This window comes from Meles meles, chromosome 4 (assembly GCF_922984935.1).
Source record: "Meles meles chromosome 4, mMelMel3.1 paternal haplotype, whole genome shotgun sequence".
NCBI lineage: Eukaryota > Metazoa > Chordata > Mammalia > Carnivora > Mustelidae > Meles > Meles meles.
The window spans coordinates 44,323,756-44,338,044 of record NC_060069.1 but is presented as its reverse complement, the minus strand read 5'-3'; the positions used below and the strand labels follow the sequence as shown (position 1 = coordinate 44,338,044).

The following is a 14,289-nucleotide window of genomic DNA, read 5'->3' as shown; positions in this document are numbered from 1 at the left end:
CTCTACCTTCAGCTCAGGTCATGATCTCAGGGTTCTGGGATCAAGCCCCATGTCTGGCTCTCTGGCTGGCCTCTGCTCAGCAGGGAGTCTGCTTCCCCTTCTCTCTCTGCCTACTTGTGATCTCTCTCTCTCTCTGTCAAATAAATAAATAAAATCTAAAAAAAAAAAAAAAAACTTAAGGAATGTCAGGGATGCCTGGGTGGCTCAGTCAGTTAAGCATCTGCCTTCGCCTCAGGTCATGATCCCAGGACCAATCCCCCACTGGGCTCCTTGCTTGGTGAGGAGCCTGCTTCTCTCTCTGCCTGTCACTTCCCCTGCTTGTGCTCACTCGCTCTCTGACAAGTAAATAAATAAAAACATCTTTAAAAAAAAAATCGAAGGAATATCAAATAAATACATAAAGTTTAAAAATCTCATTTTAATACACAAGGATTCTCTCTCCTGAAGAAGGGTAACTTTGCACTTACTTTGTCTGGGACTGCATCCATTATCAGCTCACCGTACATATTAATGACCTATAAAAAGTCAACATAAAACCAGCTTACTAACCCTATACAACTCATAACATCCCACATAGAATGAGTAACACTGACAATTTACCATTTGGATACAGGGGTTAGTGAATGAGTCACTTCAGTAAGGGTAAAGAATCTTTGATTCTAAAAGATAACTGCGAGGCAAACCCAAAGATTAATTATATTTTATGGTCCAACATCCTCTGCAACTTTTCCACACCAAGAACCCACAATATACTAACCTGGTCATTCAACCAATTCTGACCATCCAGTGTTGCTAGATCATCCATATCTAGCATGTGCTTATTGTAGAAGATGCGGAAGTTGCATTTTTGATGTCTGGCCCGATAGTTTGTTATTTCTCTATTGATAAATGGTTTTCTGAAAAAGAAAGATTTTGAAAGAAAAGACACATGGGTTCTACTCAATTTATTGCTAAGTATCTTCTTTTTTTAATTAAGAGAAAAGTCATATATACCAACAATTTTATTTTCAAGGGCTTAACTTAAGCATCATTGACAAACCTATTAGAAAAGTCTTCATTAAAGACGTCTTTCAGTCTTCCAAGGACATCTTTTTCACTGAGTGGGACCAAACTGCCATACTTCTTCATAACCTCATCTAGGAATCCTTAAATAAAGGAATAAAAATTACAGTGGAAAAAACATTTCCAGAAAAAGTCATTCTCCCAATACTTAACCTATACATGACACTTACCACACAGTAACCTATAATACCATATTATGCTACAAGGAAATCTTTTAAAAGTTACGTTTTGTAAAGGATAAAATAAAATAGATCAGGCCTTCACCATTCCAATCTAAAGAGAAATGCCCAGAGAACTCCTCTACTTACTACATGGAATGCCTCCTGATACATGAACCAATTAATAAAGTTAATTAGATCTTTAAATTTACTACACTGAATTTTTTTTTTTTTAATATGGCCAATCTGGATGACTTTCAAGAAACAAAAGAATGTATCGGTTTGATATTGGTGGAACATAATAGGAGCCAGCAGAAGATATCCCTCATGAACTGGATGTTAAATGACCCATCAAGCCATAAAGTTAACATGTACAACAGCACTCCACCAACAAACAGAAATGAGATTCTGGACCCAGTTCCAGCATGGGGGTATGTTCCTTCCACCCATAACACCAAGCAATTCTTGGACACCAGCAGGCAGTCCAAAAATTCAACTCAAGTCTGATCCTATCTAGGGATGCCTGGGTGGGTCAATTGGTTAAGTATCTGCCTTCAGCTCGGATCATGATCCCAGGCCCTAGGAGATCGAGCCCTTCATTGGGCTTGCTGCTCAGCAAGAAGCCTGCTTCTGCCTGCCATTCTGCCTGCTTGTGCTCTGTCAAATAAATAAAATTAAAAAAAAAAAAAAAAGAGAGAGAGAGAAAGAGAAATGCCTGAAGGTAATATTTCACACTGGCTTTTTAAGCTACTGATGCACTATTAGGGAATCGCTAGCTGAAATAAAGACTGACATCCTTCAATAGCTTAACCTTGAAGATGAATCCTATCTCCTGAAGAGTGATACCTAAAGGGTTTAATCACCTGGTTAAATGTCTATCACATTTGGTGACTGAAGGCATTATCTTTTTAAAAATTACAATCACAGGCTTTGCGCAGTGGCAGTATCGTAGCCAATGAGGTTTATCCGAGGCGCGATTATTGCTAATTAAAAATTACAATCACAATTTAATTGTTGAGATCACTGTCACTATGTTCTTTGGCAAATGTGTGTAAATTTCACATCTCATAGCAAGGGACAAATTCTAAGGCATTTTTAATATCATATAATTGGGTGGTGTTATTATACTTCTGACACCAAATAACCCTGTAAGGTGAACTGGGTAACAACCGGGGAGGCACATTTTAAGAGGGGAAAACAAAGGGTGACCTTGGCCAGAATACAGGATCGTCTTCAGGTGGCTTCCCAGAGGATCCACTGAAGAAACATACCTGAAAAAGTCCTAGGAAAGTAGAACCAGAACATTATTTCTAAGGAAATACAAAGAAGCTGAGGGAAGGCTGAGAAGCTCACAAAAGTGCTGACTTAACGGTATTTATTCATTGATGCTGAATGGGCAAAGCAACAACCTAGTTAACCATCAGTCTGACAAGTCTACTGAGTTAAAATGGAAAGAAAAGATATTGTTATCCACTTATTTTACCCAGCTCCTTTTTCTCCCTTTCTAACTTCGAGAATGGCCTCTGGTACACATGGATACAAAATGGACAAAAAAGAGCACAATGAAGTGACTGTCCCAGGAGTGGAGTGGTGTATTTTGTGGGTCTTTCTGAGGGATGGGCAGACAAGGGTATGAAAAACCTATCTTCCTTCTGTTAGTCTCCCACCAGAAGGCCCCCAATTTGAAACACTTAAGAGCAAAGATCAGGACATAGTAAACAGGGAAGAGTGCTTGTTTGCCTGGTTGTGGTCTGGGCTTTAAGCATACAGAGACAGAAAGGGAATCCCTTGTTGCAGCTTGGTAAGAGTAGGAAGTAAGGATTTAGGGCCTCTAAACTAGAAATAGACCCTGCAGTTGCCTGTGTTTACAAGATCCTATAGTTACCTAAGAACAGCCTTGTGTCTACTGAGGAGAATGAACCCAAACAGAAGATAAGGAATTCCAACATTTGAGATACTGCATTTGCGGAACAAATTTTATACAGAATAATGCCCCTAATAACAAAAGATTAAACTTTAGACCCAGCAACCTTAATTAAGACTCCTCAAATAAGAAAGCAGTTTCTTCTATCGGGGATATGGACCCCAATTCCAAACTAGTATCACAGGAAAGAGGTGTCCTTGCTAACAATTTTATTATTTATAGATAGTAGTGTTTGGGGGATTTTAAGTTATTATATATTTTTTCCTCTTAACTGTATTTTTGTTTTCACTTTCAGATAATAAACAAGGATTTCCAGTGCAATAGAAAGGCCCTGCCTGCATCTTCAAGGAGAACCCTTCACAAAGATAAACACATCTCACTGGGACCAGAAGTAAAATGGCAGTCAAAGAGCACTATCATAAACCAAGCACTAATACATCTCATTTCATCCTTATAACTACCCTGTGTTAGACAGCATCCCTACTTTACAAATGGAGATAGGAACCTTATGGTGGTTAAGGAACTTTCCCAAGTACCCTTAACTAGCATATGGCAAAGTGAAGATTCTGATTGTGATCATGGTTATAGGACCACAGAACGTGAACCACTAACTATTATGCTGTGCTACATCCAAAGCAGGATACCTATTATCTTTTCTCTACAGAAGCAGCTTGTTTTTCCATTTGAATACCCATTGGCCATTTCCCTTCATCTTTCCCTTTTAATACCCATTGGCCAAGAATTACCCAGAAAACTTCTTAAAATGAGAATTAAACGCATTATTCTTTACCCTCTTGCATTCATGAAACTAATGACCCAAAAAGGAAAAAATGCATCTGGAATACACAATTTCTCTTACTCCCAAAGTGCTAAAACATCAATGTGACCAAGAAACAAAGGATTAAATGTTAGGAAAAAACAAAACAACAAAAGCTACAATTCAAATTAGAGTCCATCCTACAAGTACAAAAGGTAGCAAAATAGTTCTTCCCCTCGCTGGCTGCTTGAAGCTTGTCCAAGAGCATGAACGAAACAGTAACTATCAGGACCACGAAGTTCATGACCAACCTACTACTTTAGCAGAAATAAATGGTCATTGATGTTCTTCACCCCAGAAAGGCAACAGTAACTAAGACAGAAATTCACCAAACAGCTAGCCAAAATGTATAAGACCATACCAGATGTCATCTTTGTATTTGAATTTAGAACCCATTTTGGTGGAAAGACAAGTGGCTTTGGTATGATTTATGATTCCTTGGATTATGCAAAGAAAAATGAACCCAAACAGACTTGCAAGACATGGCCTATATGAGAAGAAAAGAAAAAAAAAAACCCTCAAGAAAACAGCAAGAACAGAATGAAGAAAGTCAGGAGGACAGCAAAAGCCAATGTTGGTGCTGGCAAAAAGGAGTAGATTCTGCAGTGACTTATCTGTGAAGACTGTGCAGATTTTTCATGAGGATTAATAAACTAAGAACTTAAAAACAAAACAAAAAAGCCCCCACAAAAGGTAGTAATATGAAAAACACAACCTGAGGTGTTATTTCAGAAGTTAAATTGCTCAGTTTTTTTAAAAGATTTTATTTATTTATTTGACAGATAGAGATCACAAGTAGGCAGAGAAGCAGGCAGAGAGGGGGAAGCAGGCTCCCTGCTGAGCAGAGAGCCCAATGTGGGGCTCAATCCCAGGACCCTGAGATCATGACCTGAGACAAAGGCAGAGGTTTTAAGCCACTGAGCCACCCAGGCGCCCTAAATTGCTCATGTTAAACGAACTCTGTTGGACAGTTTTTTCCTGAGGTAACTGCCGGATCACATCCGGCCGTGAATATGGAATGGAGTTCATTGCGTTGGGCAAACAAGTGGTTACAAGAAATGTAACCACTTGGTTCTCCGAACAAAATACAATACCCATGTCAGAAAGGTCCCATCAAAAACATGGAAGGCATAGGACACCTGGCTGGCTCAGCTGGGAGAGCATGTAAACTCCTGATCTTGGGGTTGTAGGTTTGAGCCCCACACTGGGTGTAGAAACTACTTAAAAACAAAAGCTTAAAGTAAAATGAAAGGCATGGAATATCTAAGACTAACCTTAAGGAATGTGCAAACCTGAGTAGGAATCGCAAAATTCTAGTAAAGGATATAGGTTAATAAATGGAGTAATTCTTTGTTTTTAGACAGAAAAATTCAATACTGTAATGAATGCAATTTTCCCTAAATTAGTCTGAAAATGAATACAGTACCAATCAAAAGCCATTATTTTTATTAAATTGAAAAAACAGGGACGCCTGGGTGGCTCAGTCATTTAAGTGGCTGCCTTTGGCTCGGGTTATGATCCAACGCTCCTGAGATCGAGTCCTGCATGGGGCTCTTTGCTCAGCAGGGAACCTGCTTCTCCCTCTGCCTCAGCCTGCCACTCTGCCTACTTGTGCTTGCTCTGACATATTTTTTTGAAAAATCTAGAAAAAACAAATCTTGGGACCAAAATGTACAAAATTCCTAGAAATTTTTGAAAAGGATTAAAGAGGAGATGTGAAAAAGGAGGGCAAGAGAGAAGGAAGGCCTTGTCCCACCAAATTATAAAACAAACTGGTATAATGAAAGCAGCCTAGTGCTAGCATAGAAATAGAAAAACCAAGTCCAGAAAGAGACCCCAAAACAGGGAGCAATTCATAGCCACGAGGAAAAGATGAATTACTCAATAAATAGTATTAGAACTATTAACTAAATATTTTATTTACAGTTTGAATTCATTTTGATGTGAAGAATGCGGTAAAGATCCATCTTTACTTTTTGCCAAATGGCAAAATGTAAAAACAACACATTAATAGTCTAGAAAAAAACAGGGTTGGGGGCACCTGGGTGGCTCAGTGGGTTAAAGCCTCTGCCTTCGGCCCAGGTCATGGTTCCAGGGTTCTGGGATCGAGCCCTGCATCAGGCTCTCTGCTCAGCAGTGAGCCTGCTTCCCCTCCTCTCTCTCTGGCTGCCTCTCTGCCTACCTATGATCTCTGTCTGTCAAATAAATAAATAAAATCTTTAAAAAAAAAAAAAAAAACAGGGTTGAACATTTTTATGACCTTAAAATGGCAACAAGCTTTAATTTTAAAATTAATTTTTTAAGAAGATTTTACTTATTTGACAGAGATCGCAAGTAGGCAGAGAGGCAGGCAGAGCAGGGAAGCAGTCAGAGAGCCAGATGTGGGGCTACCCACTGAGCCATCCAGGAACCCTAAAATTTAAATTTTTAACTTTTTAAATTTTATTACTCATTATATATATGTGCATGATTTTAATGTTTATAGAGTCAAACTGCTTTATTGCTTTTGAGTTTCCTATCATGCTTTAACATATATTATCAATGTGAGATTATAAAGTGGTCTTTCTTGTTTAACAGCTTTACTGAGTTGTGATTCGCATACACACACACAAATCACTCCTAAAGTGTACAGTTTTCTGTTTGTATATTCAGAGCTGTGCAACCATTACTGCCACCTAATTCAAGAACAACTGCATTAATCCACTAAGAAAATGTGTACCTGTTACCAGGCACTCCTCATGGCTCCCTCTGTCTAGCCCCTGGCAACTATTAACCTTCTTTCTCTATCTCTGTATTTGCCTACTCTGAATTTCTTCTTTTTTTTTTTTTTAAGATTTATTTATTTATTTATTTGACAGCTAGAGATCACAAGTAGGCAGAGAGGCAGGTAGAGAGAGAGGAGGAAGCAGGCTCCCTGCTGAGCAGAGAAGACTGATACGGGGCTCGATCCCAGGACCCTGGGATCATGACCCGAGCCAAAGGCTCGGCTTTAACCCACTGAGCCACCCAGGCACCCCGACATTTCAAATCAATAGAATCATATAGTCTGTGGCCTTTCGTGCCTGGCTTTTTTCACTTAGCATGTTTGCAAGTTCATCCACACTGTGTACAAGTTTGTGTGTCTGTATTTGTTTCTAATTACATTTTTAATGCATTTGGAATATACTGACATAGAAATCTATTTCTTTTCCTTCCAAAACCAATTTTATGCAGTATTTAATACAATTATGAAGTAAGTAAATTGTAGTAAGTACAACTGGCTCATGATAAATCCACTGCAATCCACTGCAGTGAGCATAATGCACAGTTACACTGGAGGAGAGCCAGCATGCAGCATACCGTGGAACTTAATATTAGCTAATGCTATAGAAGTCAGTTAAAGGAGCATCTACTGTACTGATTGTCCCACACTGACTCTTATTATAATTGCTTTATTAATCCTGATTAATGAGGTTCCTTTATTCGTTGAAGTCGTCCTTTTCATTGTACTGGCTTTCCTCAGAGGTTTGGTGTTCGACTGTGGGCTTATCTCCACTTGGGTGATTTGCTGATGTGGGGAGGGCTGTGATGGGCAGTAGCTATTGCTCTGCCTTGAACTCTTTCTGGTGGGCATGGAAATACTAAGCAAACCCCTAAAATGGTTCTTCAGGTTCTTTTTTCCTTCAATCTATTAAGATAATTACTTTATAGATCACTAAGTGTACATTCTGTAAAAATTCCTATTTCCTGATGTCATGTTCTAGTTGTACTGTATGCCATAGTCAATTTATCAGTTGCTTTTTTAAGTACTATATCTCTATAAGTTAACTGGTATCTGTGTAAATGCTCACTTTCTCAGGCTTATGTATCATATCATGGTTCTGCTAACTTTACAGTAGGAAAATTTGTCTTTCCCTATTCTAGGACAGTATAAACATCAGAAATAGTTCTGTTTTTTTTTTTTAAAGATGTGCTAGGGCTCTGTACTTTGTGTCTTTTTGTAGAGTAAAACTTTTTATATATACTTCATGGTTAGGAAAACAAAGTGTTCAGAATTGTTTAAACTACCAACAAGTAATGCTCTTACCTCCCCAGAAAAAGCCCTTTATATCAATTTGAGGGGGGTGCCTGGGTAGCTCAGTTGGGCATCTGACTCTTGGTTTCACTCGAGTCATGGGATCAAGCCCCATGCTGGGCTCCACATTCAATGGGGAGTCTGGTTCCCCTCTCCCTCTGCCCCCTGCCCATGTGTGCATGTGCACTCTCTAAAGTAAATAAATAAATCCTTTTAAAGGTAAAAAACAATGACATATCTTTCCAGATACAACCTATACAAATGCACGTGCACAAATATACATGTACTTATCCTATATGTATGCATCTCTCTCTTAACAAAATGGTATCATCCAGTTTTGCAACTTGTTTTTCCTCTTTATACAAGACAGCTTTCAGTTTCAAAATACAGATTGAATGTTTTCCTTAACAACTTCATAGTATACTATTACGTGGATGTGCTGTAACTTATACTTCCATAGAAACTTTTTTTAGTTGTCTCCTGTTTTTTTACTACCAGGACAATACTATAATATCCCTGTACAAATATATTCATATCTTGAATAAATTCCAAGAAGGGGAATGGGTCAAAGAGTGATATTGCCACAATATCTTCCAAAAATGCTTACATCAGCTTACTCACAGGGTAGATTTTGACAAGAAGACTTCTTAAAGTAGGATGTAAAAACTTGAACCCATAAAGACAGGTAAGTTTCACAATGAAGAATTGATAATTTCCTTTAAACAGAATCACCACACACTAAATCAGGGTACTTTTACCTTTGGAAAGGAAAAACTTAAACTCTTGTCACATTTATTTCATAAGATTTTATTTATTCATCTGACAGAGAGAGCACAAACAGGGTGAATGGCAGGCAGAGGGAGAAGCAGATTCCCCGCTGAGCAGGCAGATCGATGCAGGGCTTGATCCCAGGACCCTGGAACCATGACCTGAGCCAAAAGCAGATGCCTAACCAACTGAGCCACCCAGGTGCCCCGGTTATGACATTTATAACTAAAATTTAACATTTTAGAATGATGCTAAGGTCTAGGAAGGCAGGAACCAATGTTTCCCGCTCCCTGCCACATTCTTAGAACTAACACAGTGCCTGCCATATAGGAAATTCTCATATACCAAAATAAATAAAATAGAAATAACCCAATCCAATAGCAAAATAGGCAAAGGAAAATATATACCAACAAAAAATGGCCAAGTAACACAGAAAAAGATGTTTAAACTTTAAACTTAAAAATGCAAATCAAGGACGCCTGGGTGGCTCGGTTGGTTGGACGACTGCCTTTGGCTCAGGTCATGATCCCTGAGTGCCGGGATCGAGTCCCGCATCGGGCTCCCAGCTCCACAGGGAGTCTGCTTCTCTCTCTGACCTTCTCGTCGCTCATGCTCTCTCTCACTGTCTCTCTCAAATAAATAATAAAATATTTTTTAAAAAAATGCAAATCAAAACAAAAAGAACACAAAACAAATCAAAACAACTTCTGGGGCACCTGGGTGGCTCAGGAGGTTAAGCATCTGACTTCATTTTGGCTTGGGTCATGATCTCAGTGTTGGGGGACTGATGCCCACATCAGGCTCCACACTCAGTGAGGAGTCTGCATGGCATGCTCGCTCTCCCTCAGCCCCACCCCCACCAAGCATGCACACACATGCCTCTCTCAAATAAATTAATAAAGTCTTAAAAATAACCCAAAACTCTCATGAGCTAGAGGGTTAGTAAAGTTTAGTAAGTATAAATAAACTCATTCAACTTTCTGGAGGGTAATTTCACAATTCTCTTAAAAGTTTGTTCTTTTACCATCAATTCCACTACTACAGATTTAACTTACAGAAAAACTTGTTTAAATATACAATTTCACTGCACCATCATTTATAGAAGTAAACAACTGGAAGCAACACAAATGTCTATCAACGAAGACTTAAATTAGGGAACATTTAGGTCATACAGCAATATAGAAGGCTTCAAAGAGAACTGCCTAAGTGCTTTAAGGGGAATCTATGGGTGGAAGGAAAAAACAGGACTCTCCTGGAAAAGATAATGAACAGCAATTGTGGGCTGGAGGTTGGGGGAGAATAAAGAAGAGTGCATACCAGAAAGGCAGACGGACAGCTGCTCATCATCCACTGGAGAGGCTTTCTGACTGTTCTTCCCACTTCCTGCTTGATTTTCTAGTTTGAGTCCACTGCATGTCAAGGGAGCCTCCAGTGGACTTTTACAGTAAGGGTGGTCCAGCAACTTAGAACTAAGAATGTTCTGCTTGAGAGATCCATCCTCATCCATCTGGCATGAGCTCTGATTCTGAACAGGATTTTCAGACACAGGCCCATCTACACTACTCACAGATTGATCTGCCCCACACACTGACAGTTTTACTCTGTCATCACTGACAGTACTTGTCCGATTTTCCTGACCCAGAGTCATGACTTCTCTTTCGGTTTCCGAGATAAACACGTTACTAGAATGATGTTCTGGTAAGGGAAGGTCATGAATCAGCTCTGTACACTCCCACTTAGGAGAGGAACAGGGTGACTGGTCCCAGGTATATGTGGCAGTGCCATTCTGTTGGTCAGGGAATGCTTCATCTAAACTAAGCTCCTTGCCCAAGAAAGGGCTTCCTTTAGTGTGGCCATCAGGCACATGAGAGTTCTTTCCCTTCACCACAGCATTGCTGTCCATATCTGGAAAGTATGGTTGATGCCGACAAGAAGGGTCTTTAGGTTCTGGGGAAGGGAATGGGCTGCAACTGCCACCCTCACCGTTCTCCCTAAGGGTTTCTTGATGGTCCCCAGTGACCTGCACCCAGCTTCGCTGGGCTTTTTTTAGCTTGCAAACTTTGCTTTTTGTTCTGAAGTGCTGGGATCTGAGAATCCTGTACCGAAATCTAATCATGGATAATTTCTCATACATCATAAAAGGAGATACTTTTATTCTTCTATGTTGGTTAAGTTGAAACTTTTTTGGAATCAGGGGTCCCCCATTCCTGTGGTGCTCCAGACCTTGGCAGCAGCCATAACAAAAGCGCTTTCTCTTATGGTTGCTCAAGGTGACCACAATTGTGCCACTCTCACCTGGACTTTGGCTCTCCCCATTGAACTTCACAGGAAAGTCAGAAGCTTGTGGCTCCGTCCTAGGTCTGTGACCATTGGCCTGACCTAAAACATTATTTGCTGGTAAGTCAGCAACTGCCTTCAAGACACTTTTCTCTCCACAGTACTCATGGTCACAGTTCTTTGCTGAGGACAGCAGCCTCTCTGCTTGGAGTCTTAGGAGGGTCCTTGAGGAGGAAATGAAGTGTTTAGAGTCTTTTCTTTTCACTTTAGAGGACAAAGTACTAACATTTTGAGCAGCCACACTGGACTTTGTCTTAGTAAAAACAGGTGCATCCTGGATCCACGTTTTCTGGGTTTGAAGGGCCTTCTTTCTGCAATGGAAATGCCTCAACTGCCTGCTCCAAGTACTTGGCCTTCCCAATTTGGCTTTCAGAATGCATAAGTGTTGGTGAAAGCAGAACTTCTTAAAACCTCCAAACCCTGTATTCCATTTCTCAGAAAAGGCTAAATGAATTCCTTTCCTCCATAGAATTTTCTTCTGTTTTTTCATTTTTCTGATGCATAATGAGATCTTGATGAAGCTGAGAGAAAGAAGAGAAAGAAAAGTTACTTCTACCCTAAAAATAAGGTCATAAAGATATAATCACAGCAATATAAGCTACAAAATTCAAAGAAAAAGAAGAGCATATAAAATTCAATTTAGATTATCAGACCCAGGGGCACCTGGGTGGCTCAGCAGGTTAAGCAATGGCATACCTTCAGCTGGGGTTATGATCCCTGGGATCGAACCCTCATCGTGCTCCCTGCTCAGTGGCAAGTCCGCTTCTCCCACCCCCCCTGCTCACTCGTTCTCTCAAATAAAATAAAAAATAACAGACTATCAGACACAATGAAATCCTTACCTCATCAAGGTTTTCCCTATAGTGAAAGCTGGAACACATAAATACTCTCACATGACCCCATTTGGTATAGCTGCCTCTGACAGAAATACATTTCAAGAATCATTTCCATCAGTTTTTGATGGAGTGGACAGGGTAGGGAAGCAGAAGAGAATCTTTAAGTGTTGGCACTGCTTCTCATTAGCTAAGTTGACTTTAAGTCACCCAAATTCTGTGTTCTCACTTGTAAATTAAGGGATAGGGAAGGAAGGAGGGACCACACACCATTTAAGACCAGGGGCACCTGGGTGGCTCAGTGGGTTAAGCCTCTGCCTTCGGCTCAGGTCATGATCCCAGGGTCCTGGGATCGAGCCCCGCATCAGGCTTTCTGCTCCACAGGGACCCTGCTTCCTCCTCCTCTCTCTCTGCCTACTTGTGACCTCTGTCTGTCAAATAAATAAATCTTTAAAAAAAAAAAAAACGGATTCCATATTGAAATACTTTGTTCCATACATCACATTTTAGAAAGAGCAGGTACTTTGGGTTGTAAATAGACAGGCAAAAGCATTTATTAAATAAATGCATGCAATAACTATTTCAAGAAGGAAACCAGCCTCCTCTTCGTCAGTCAGTCAGAAACTTTGAGTGACCATGCAGGGACAAAAGTCTATCAAGTGCTTTCACACAGTTAGGGTTTGGGCTCTGAAGTAAAAAGCACATGTGCATACACACGTGTGCACACACACGCACGCACGCACAAGCTCTGGTAACACACTTACTAGTAATGGTAGATTAGTGCTCGCTTCAGCAGCACATATACTAAAAAAAATGGTAGATTAAAATGATAGTCAAAACCAAACAGGATTTCCCCTCAGATTTAATAAGATCCACTACTACTGAAGGCTCTTCAGCATAGAAAGAAAGGTGAGAGCCGTTAAAGATGGGACATAAACAATACTAGACTATGAATTAAAAAAACAGTACTCTAATTTCAGCTTGCTAATAACTTAAAGATTTTATTTATTTATTTGTCAGAGAGAGGGAGGGAGAAAGACAGCAAGCACATGAGCAGGAGGAGCAACAGGCAGAGGGGAAAGCAGGCTTCCCATCAAGCAAGCAGCCTGATGCAGCACTCGATCTCAGGACCCTGGGATCATCACCTGAGCTGATGGCAGATGCTTAACTGACTGAGCTGGGGGGAGGTGAGTTATTATTTAATGGGTACAGAGTTTCAGTTTAGTAAGATGAAAAAGGTTCTGAAGATGGACTGTGGCCATGGCTGCACAACAATGTGAATGTCTTAATGCCATTGAACTGAACTATATACCTAAAAGTGATTAAAATGGTAAATGTTATGCTACCTATATTTTACCACAGTAAAAAAACAAGAAGGAAGAAAAAAACCAATACGAAAAAAAGAATAGGGGTGCCTGGGTGGCTCAGTCAGTTGGGCGTCTGCCTTCAGCTCAGCTCATGATCCCAGAGCCCTGGGATCGAGCCCCTCATCAGGCTCCCTGCTCAGTGGGTAGTCTGCTTCTCCCTCTGCCCCTCACCCCACCTGTGCTTTCTCTTTCTCACTCTCTTCCTCGCAAATAAAAATAAATGTTTAAAGAAAAAAAGAAAAAAAAATCCACTGAAGGGAAAGAAAAGAATAGGCTATTATATTTTTTAAGAAACAATCACAAACAATTGGAAATGTAAAATAGCAGAATTCAAAAACTCAACAGAGAATAAAGGGCTGGGGCACCTTGGTGGCTCAGTTGATTAAGCATCCTTTTCAGCTCAGGTCATGCTCTCAGAATCATGGGATCAAGCCCCCCCCCCCCCTCAAATAAATTTCTTTTTAAGGTGGGGAAGGGTGCCCAGGGGACTGCCAGTTGGACAACCAACTTGATTTCGGTTCAGATTGTGATCTCAGGGAGGTGAGATTGAGCCCCACATCGGGCTCCATGCTCAGTGGGGAGTCTGCCTGAGGTTCTTTTCCCCCCTCTCTCTCTGCCCCTGACCTTCCCCCTGCACGTGCTCATTCTCTAATAAATAAATAAATTAATAAATCTTAAAAGAAAACAAAACCAAAAAAGCCTGATGGAAAAATGGGAAAAAAGACATATGGAGACAATTCACAAATAAAGATTTTTAAACAGCCCTTAGACATAAGATGTTCAACTTCACTCAAAAAAAAATGGGCAAAGGGGTGGTTGGGGAGTTGCCCAAAATGGGTGGAGGGACAGGTCAAAAAGGTACAAACTTCCAGTTATAAAGTAAGTAAGTCATGGAGATATAATATGCAACAGAGTGACTATAACTAATAATGCTGTACAGTATATTTGAAAGTTGCTAAGACAGTAAAT

General features: G+C 40.2%; 2 protein-coding genes and 2 pseudogenes across 11 annotated transcripts in view; 3 read left to right on the top strand and 1 right to left on the bottom strand.

Moving 5' to 3' along the window:
* Positions 1-4,464, top strand: part of NCBP2 (nuclear cap binding protein subunit 2) — a 34,380-nt gene extending 29,916 nt beyond the window's left edge. For all 4 annotated transcript variants that reach the window (XR_006818103.1, XR_006818101.1, XM_046003767.1 and 1 more), the window contains one exon: positions 3,440-4,464. Coding sequence is in view for 1 of the 4 variants with exons in the window: in XM_046003767.1 (XP_045859723.1) it covers positions 3,440-3,443 (4 nt within the window). In the remaining 3 variants the exon portion in view is untranslated. The remainder of the gene's footprint in view (positions 1-3,439) is intronic.
* Positions 1-14,289, bottom strand: part of SENP5 (SUMO specific peptidase 5) — a 59,319-nt gene that overhangs the window by 21,881 nt on the left and 23,149 nt on the right. For 5 of the 7 annotated variants that reach the window (XM_046003760.1, XM_046003759.1, XM_046003756.1 and 2 more), the window contains exons 2-5: positions 10,101-11,641; positions 1,040-1,145; positions 758-896; positions 468-515 (exon numbers count right to left, since the gene is read on the bottom strand). In XM_046003760.1, coding sequence (XP_045859716.1) covers positions 468-515; positions 758-896; positions 1,040-1,145; positions 10,101-11,610 — 1,803 coding nt within the window. In that variant the 5' untranslated portion in view covers positions 11,611-11,641. Of the gene's footprint in view, positions 1-467; positions 516-757; positions 897-1,039; positions 1,146-10,100; positions 11,642-11,816; positions 12,203-14,289 lie in introns of those variants that run through there. The other 2 variants (XM_046003757.1, XM_046003763.1) reach the window with 2 other exon arrangements.
* On the top strand, positions 2,147-2,298 carry LOC123940988 (annotated as a pseudogene).
* LOC123940847 lies at positions 4,168-5,460 on the top strand (annotated as a pseudogene).